The 7,365-nt window shown below is 44.9% G+C and overlaps 1 protein-coding gene across 2 annotated transcripts in view; it reads left to right on the top strand.

Annotated features, from left to right (window-relative positions):
• The first annotated feature begins 761 nt into the window (after window positions 1–761).
• COX15 (cytochrome c oxidase assembly factor COX15) overlaps window positions 762–7,365 on the top strand; it is a 23,670-nt gene continuing 17,066 nt past the window's right edge. For both annotated transcript variants that reach the window (XR_015055451.1, XM_085871256.1), the window contains exons 1-2: window positions 762–956; window positions 4,871–5,085. Coding sequence is in view for 1 of the 2 variants with exons in the window: in XM_085871256.1 (XP_085727382.1) it covers window positions 927–956; window positions 4,871–5,085 (245 nt within the window). In the remaining variant the exon portion in view is untranslated. The remainder of the gene's footprint in view (window positions 957–4,870; window positions 5,086–7,365) is intronic.

Here is a 7,365-nt window from a genome sequence, read left to right as displayed (position 1 = left end):
TCGATGCTCATTTCCATGCTCCTACAACTCAAAATAATCACTGCTTGTCATGTATGCTTCTGTAGATCTATTAGTCCGCGTTGCTTGAAATGTATACTCCTATAGTGCTAAAGCAATCATGGTGTGTAAGATGGGCCCCTAGTTACATTTTAAAGGTGAGGAGAATGTGGTGAATTGAGGTGAATTGAGGGACATGACGCGGGATCACATGTTGTGCGTCTCGCGTATAAGGGGAGGTCTCCGCGGTGCGGGGTGGTTGTCCCCGGGGCATTGCCATTTACATCGGCTGTTCACTTGATGCTCGTTAACTGAAGGTGCTCATTGACTGGTGAGAATGGAGATTATATCGAACTCCGTGCTTACGCGGATTTATTCTGCGATGATTAACTGCACATGTATACGTTACTGCTTATGTACTCCTAGCTGAACCTGTATTCCCCGGTGTGCCCACAGAAGCGGCTCCAATCAAATGGAATAAAGCCTAAACTCTGAAGGTTCATCTCTCGCTCTCATTTCATTACCTTTATCAGGATCCACGATTACTTTCCCCGTTGCTTGTCTCTGAATGATAACTTATGAATAGGCGGTGTATAAGCAAGCCGCATTTGATCGGCGTTTTTAAAATAAAAATTTTTTTTTTCCAACGTTGATTTAAAAATAAAAGTTTTCAATTATTGTGCTCAACGTTAGTTCGTGCGGTATCGAAACAATGCGTCGTGAAAGTGTATGACCAAAAAAAAAAAAAAAACGCGTTAAAAAATTCAGATCCGTCGTATTTTCAGACGGAATATTTCCACCGGAAGAGCTTCGAACGTCGAATGGAATAAGAACGAAGACAAACGATCGAACTATTTAACGGTGCAGGTCCGTTGTGAAGTTTGAATAACCCTCAAATCACCGGCTGAATATCTTAATCAAATCAAACGATGTATCTGCTCTTCTGCAATCGTCTCAGGGTGAGAAGCTTGTATTGTACTTGAGCAGGATAATCCAGCAATGGGAACCATTGTTATAATATTAATGAATAAAGATGAATGGGAATGTCCTGAAGGGGGTAGGCCGCGGTTGATAGCACGGCCTCTGCTAGTTATATTTAAATGGAGGCGTGTTGTGGCCGTGGGCCGGTTCGGTCACTCGACCGAATGACCTAATGACCTAATGACCTAATGACCTGCCGTCCAGGTGTAGTGCTGCCAGGATACGCCGTGTTTCATGCTTGGGACGTGCGCCGTAGAGTCGGCTGTGCCGGCTCCACTTTACAGGTCGTGCATGTAAAAAGTTCCCACGGCGTCTCTCGAAAAGAGCAGGCTAATGTGTGCCGGTGCCCCGACCAACAACTTTGCGAGTAGATCTGAAACGTTGCTCGTAGATGTTCAAGGAAGACTACATTGATGTGAAGAAGGGAGTTTTATTCGTGAATAGACTACTAGTCATTTTAAATATCAAGTGAAGGTGATGTGGGATAAAGCACAGGCATGATGGGCAAAATGGCCAACCGACTTCTGTGTCAAAGGTTTCTTCTTCAGGAGGTCCTTGTTCGACCTGGTTATACAGCAGCAGCTAGCTATCCAAGAGGTGTACAAGTGGAGGTCATTTTGTTGTTGTTGTTGTTGTTGTTGTTGTTGTTGTTGTTGTTGTTGTTGCACAATTAAACCAAAAGCCCTTTGTGACTCAGAAGTCATCAGGTGTGTGTGTGTGTGTGTGTGTGTGTGTGTGTGTGTGTGTGTGTGTGTGTGTGTGTAAACTGTATTACCACAACTGCACTTGGCACTGGTGTGGGTGTTGTTTGTTGTTGGTTGTTGGTTGTTATCTCCATATCCAGGTTTCAGAAGGTGGAACGGAATCCTCCCAGGTCTCAAAGTATCCACCTCCATTTTGTGAGGGCTGTCATGAATCGTACACCAAAGTGTGAAGTTTTATTCTTAAAGTTTTGTTATAAGGGCTCTTTTGAGGAGCTTCCAACTGTAGTTTGTTTGTAGTAAAATTCCCAGGGATGGTTTTTTTAGATCACTGTAAGGTTCTTCTTCATCATTCCCTGCTAATCACATCCAAAATCACTGCTGATAATACTTCGTTAAGCAATGCCTTCTTCACTTTTTTTTGTACCTAAGAATGATATCTGGTCGCAACGCTTTGGTTTCAATGTTCACGCTCGATGGGATCATTATGTTGTACGTGAGCGTTCGGTACTACCATGTTTTCGGTGATTGCTTTTGGTTCATGTTCCCACAAATTTTCTAGAACTGGGACATAAATTTTTTTTCAATTGTGCCAGCGGATTACATTATAAACTCTTGCGTGACTGTGTGTACAGCTGGCTGACATTGATTTTTTTTTTTTTTGTGTGAGGTCATTAAACATAACAAGGAGACCTCCACCCCTTACCTTTCTCTCTCCCCCCCCCACCTCCACCTCTCTCTCTTTCTCTCTCTGTCCCCTTCTTGCTCCCCCCTCCTAAAAAAATGCAGCACTTTCCTCGCACATCTCTTCTGTCTTCTCTCCTCTCTCTCACACCTCTCCCTCCCACAGTGTATAGCAACGTTTTGGTGAGGCATCGCTCCCCACTCCCCCCCCTTCCTCACTCTTCCCCCTTTTTAGCCCCCCTTCTCCATCCACTCCTGGTCTCCCCTCCCTTCCCTCCATCTTCTCCCCTCCCCTCCCTTCCCCCTCTCTGCCTCCTCCCCCCCTCCCGTCCCCTCTCTGCCTCCTCCCCCCTCCCCCCACCTTAATATCCCCATCAGCGAAGCGACGGGTTGCATTTACGTGTGTGTGTTATATCTATATACGTAGATATGTGTGTGTGTGTGTATATGTATATGTATATGTATATATATATATATATATATGTATATGTATATGTATATATATATATATATGACCGGGCATAGTGGCGTGCGCCTGTAATCCGGCTACTCGGAGGCTTGGGTTGGAGGATCGCTTGAGGACGGGGGCTCTGCACTGGGCAGGGTGTAGAGCAGCCCGGAATCATGGCGAAACCCAAATCCTGTTCCCTGTGTCGTAAGAGGCGACCAGGGTTGCGTCAGGAAGGGCATCCGGCGTAAAACCTGTGCCAAATCAGTATGCGGATCATAACGGATGATCCGCTGTGGCGACCCCTAACGGGAGCAGCCGAAAGATGAAAGCCTGGTGTTGGCTTAGTGGTTAGGGTGGTGGCTTGGGATCCCAGGGTCCTGAGTTCAAGCCCCGTTGGCTGCTGAATTAACACCAGGGGGTTGACTCAGCCTGTCATCCTTCCGAGGTCGTCAAAATGAGTACCAGTGTACTGGTCCCGGTGTGTGCCCCGGTTAGAATAGGTGTACCATATCCCTGTGTGTCGTAAGAGGCGACCAGGGTTGGCGTCAGGAAGGGCATCCGGCCATAAAACATTGCCTCAAGAAAAAGCCCAACCCCTGCACAGCAGGGAAAAATGGCTGTAAAAAACATATATTTCTATATTTATATATTGCTTGTTCGTCCATCTGTATGTAATATTCCATTCCACCCATTGGTTGGACAGCTGGCCTTCAGAACTGTCATATTTACAATCACCATGTCTTCCTGATAAGTTTTCTCCTTCAGTCTAAGATGACCAAGGTGACTGTTGAATGGATCATGAAACATCGAAAGGTTTGAGCTGATAGGCATGCTGGTACTCCCTCACACCTGGCACCCAACTGGCAGTTTGAGTGGTCTCTGCGTCGGATGTTGGGTGCTTTCCTTGAGGACGCTAATTGTGCCAAACCTTATCGATCCTTTAGCGGACAATTGATGACGAAAGCCATTTGCGATCAGGACAACTCAAATCACTCAGAGACCAATACAAGTGACTTCATGTGCGTATTTACGATGTAAACGGGGAGGGAGAACAAAGGACGCGAAATCTCCGAAAGGATCGTCTGGCAAACACTCCCATCTACTTTCTTAACAATCCTCCTTGAAAAAGTTCATTCAGCATTTAAGAGGATAGAGCATGGACAAACAATCCTAAAAAAGGCACTGGCAAACCCCCCCAGTGTAATCCTTGCCATGAAACTGCTTTGGCAGCACCAACCTCGAAAGAGTATGGTACCTCAAATCAATCTCTTGGGTCTCACTGCGCACACCTTGCTCGGCTTGATGCCGTAGAAACCAAGCCATTCAAGATTATTTGAATCTCCCATGATGAAGCCGAGTCGATGCACCTATCACCTTCCCATTGGAGATTGGTTGGTGGTCTCTCTGTCTTCTACCACCTCCTTTCTGGTCTTACCCCCTCTGCTAATTCCATTTTCAGGGCACAAATGGTCCACCATCAAACCCCTTCTTGTGAAACTACCTAAATCCAGGATCACTGTTCACCTCCACTCATTTGTTCCTCTTTTTTTCCAACCTGTGGAATAAATTTTCATATCCTCTTCAATCTCATCTTTCCCTCAAGGTTTTCAAGACAGATTTTCACCACCATCTCTGATCATCCCCCATCAATAACCATGACCTTTTTAAAAGCAGCATCAACCTCCGTTAACTCCCTCCAAGCCCATCGATTTCCAACTTTCCTTTTTTTTTGTTACTGAGAGTTTCCTTATGTATCCATGTTGCGTTCTCTCCGGGTCCTCGTTCTTCCTCACATCCGTTGTCTTCAAAGTCTCTCTCTCAATTTTGTCCCTCGGACCTGCTGTTGTTTGCTTCCCCCTTTCCTTCTACTGTTCACTTTGTTCTGTTGCGTCCTGATCCGTTCTCTGTTTTGGCTCCTCCATGAGCTTCAACTTGTATAAAACGTCTAAAAAGACTGAAATACTGACTCAAAGATGCAAATAATTTTAATTTCCTTGTTTGTATTTCATGGCACCATCTTTTCTCACATTTTATATCCTTTTATTTCCTCCTTCAGAACTCCCTTTGTCACCAACTTGGTCCTCTGAGATCCCGCTTGGATTTAGGATGTACATGGCGAACCAGGATAGCAGGAGGAATACGCGAGGTTATTCGGGTGAGATCTCGTGGGACAGACTGTGTTCATGGGGCAAGAAATGCGGCGGTTGGCTGGTGGCTTCTGGGCTGTGCAGGAATGACCTTGGGTGCTGTTGTCTTGGGTGGGGTAACAAGGTATTTGTTGCATTGTTTGCCATTGTTCTGTCATGTAATCTTATCATTTTCATTGCTGTATTTGTCTGTCTCTCTGTCTCTCTGTCTCTCTGTCTCTCTGTCTCTCTGTCTCTCTGTCTCTCTGTCTCTCTGTCTCTCTGTCTCTCTGTCTCTCTGTCTCTCTGTCTCTCTGTCTCTCTGTCTCTCTGTGTCTCTCTGTGTCTCTCTGTTTCTCTCTGTCTCTCTGTGTCTCTCTGTGTCTCTCTGTGTCTCTCTGTGTCTCTCTGTGTCTCTGTCTCTCTCTATCTCTATCTCTCTCTCTCTCTGTCTCTGTCTCTGTCTCTGTCTCTGTCTCTCTCTCTCTCTCTCTCTCTCTCTCTCTCTCTCTCTCTCTCTCTGTCTCTCTGTCTCTCTGTCTCTCTGTCTCTCTGTCTCTCTGTCTCTCTGTCTCTCTGTCTCTCTGTCTCTCTGTCTCTCTGTCTCTCTGTCTCTCTGTCTCTCTGTCTCTCTGTCTCTCTGTCTCTGTCTCTGTCTCTGTCTCTGTCTCTGTGTCTGTCTCTCTCAATCAGAATTGTTATCTTTTCTAATTCTCTACTTTCTTGATGCGTGTGAATCTGGCATGGATGATGCCTCCATTTGACCTTCACGTTCCTTCTTCCATTTCTTTAAAATCTTCTTTAAAAACTAAAGGGTTGGCGTCAGGAAGGGCATCTGGTCGTAAAAACATTGCCACAAGAAAGGGTACCATGATTGGAGCCAGCAAAAAGCTGACCCCTGCTCAGGGAAAAAGGCTTTAAAATGGTGTGATGATGATATATAGTGCCTATTAAAAGTCCACATCCCCTTTCAAAAATTTCCCCTTTTGTTACCTTGTAGCCTGGAATTAAATTACATTAATTCAGACTTTTTCCACCTTTATTGACACATCGTAACCCACAACTTCCAAATGAAAAACAAATTATACAGATTTCAGAAAATTAGTGAAAAATACAGAAGTAGAATATCTTGGCTGGATAAATGTCCCCCCTCTGAGTTAATACTTGGTGGAAGCACCTTTAACAGCAATTACAGCTGTGAGTCTGTTGGGATAGGTTTCTACCAACTTTGCACGCCTTGATTGGACAATATTTGTCCATTCTTCTGTTCAAAACTGTTCAAGCTCAGTCAATTTGTGTGGGAAGCATTGATGGACAGCAATATTCAAGTCATGCCACAGATTTTTGATTGGATTTATGTCAGGGCTCTGACTGGGCCACTCAAGGACATTTATCATTTTGTTCCTCAGCCACCCCAGTGTAGCCTTAGCTGTGTGCTTCAGGTCATTGTCATGCTGAAAGGTGAACTTCCATCCCAATTTCATCTTTCTGGCAGAGTGCAGCGTGTTTTCCTCTCGGATTTTTCTGTATTTTGTGCCATCCACTTTGTATTCTATCCTGACAAGTGCCCCAGTTGCTGCTGATGAGAAACATCCCCATAACATGATGCCACCACCATGCTTCACAGTGGGGATGGTGTTCTTTGGGTGATGTGCTGTGTTCGGTTTCTGCCAAACGTAATGTTTTGCATTTAGTCCAAAATTTCCATCTTGGTTTCGTCAGACCACAAAACTTTTTGCCATATGGCTTCAGAATCTCCAGAGTGGTTTTTTTGCATACCTCAAATGGAACTCAAAGTGGGCTTTTTTGAGTAATGGCTTCCTTCTTGCAACCCTACCACACAGGCCAGACTTGTGAAGTGCTTGGGATATTGTTGTCACAAACACACAGTGAGCAGCCTTTGCCAGAAAGGCATGTAGCTCTTTCAAGGTTGCCAGTGGCCTCTTAGTGGCCTCTCTGATCAATCTCCTCTGTGCTCGGTCATCCAGTTTGGAGTCACAGCCTGATCTAGGCAGGGTCTTGGACTCTTGGTGGTACCATACATCTTCCACTTCTTAATGATTGTCTTGATTATGCTCGAAGAGATATTGAAGGCCTTTGAAATATTTTTATACCCATCCCCTGATCTGTGCCTTTCCACAACTTTATCCCGGAGGTCTTTTGAAAGCTCCTTGAGATTCATGGTTGAGTCTTTGCTGTGAAATGCACTACCTGGCAGAGGAAACCTACAGGAACAGCTGATTACCTCTGCCACTAAAGGTGATGGAGGTTATGTTTTCATCCACTCTGTTTTTATTCTGAAACAATCAGAATCACTGAAATTTAACCCAGGTTGACGCCAATTAACTTGTGTGATTTTGAAGTTGATTGGTTACACCAGAGCTAATTTACAATTGCTCTTATAAAGGGGGTTGGACACTTATCC

This window comes from Eptatretus burgeri, chromosome 2 (assembly GCF_056783735.1).
Source record: "Eptatretus burgeri isolate ZD-2024b chromosome 2, Ebu_testis_v1, whole genome shotgun sequence".
NCBI classification, from domain to species: domain Eukaryota; kingdom Metazoa; phylum Chordata; class Myxini; order Myxiniformes; family Myxinidae; genus Eptatretus; species Eptatretus burgeri.
The sequence above is the reverse complement of the archived record's forward strand: the minus strand, read 5'-3'. Positions and strand labels throughout refer to the sequence as shown.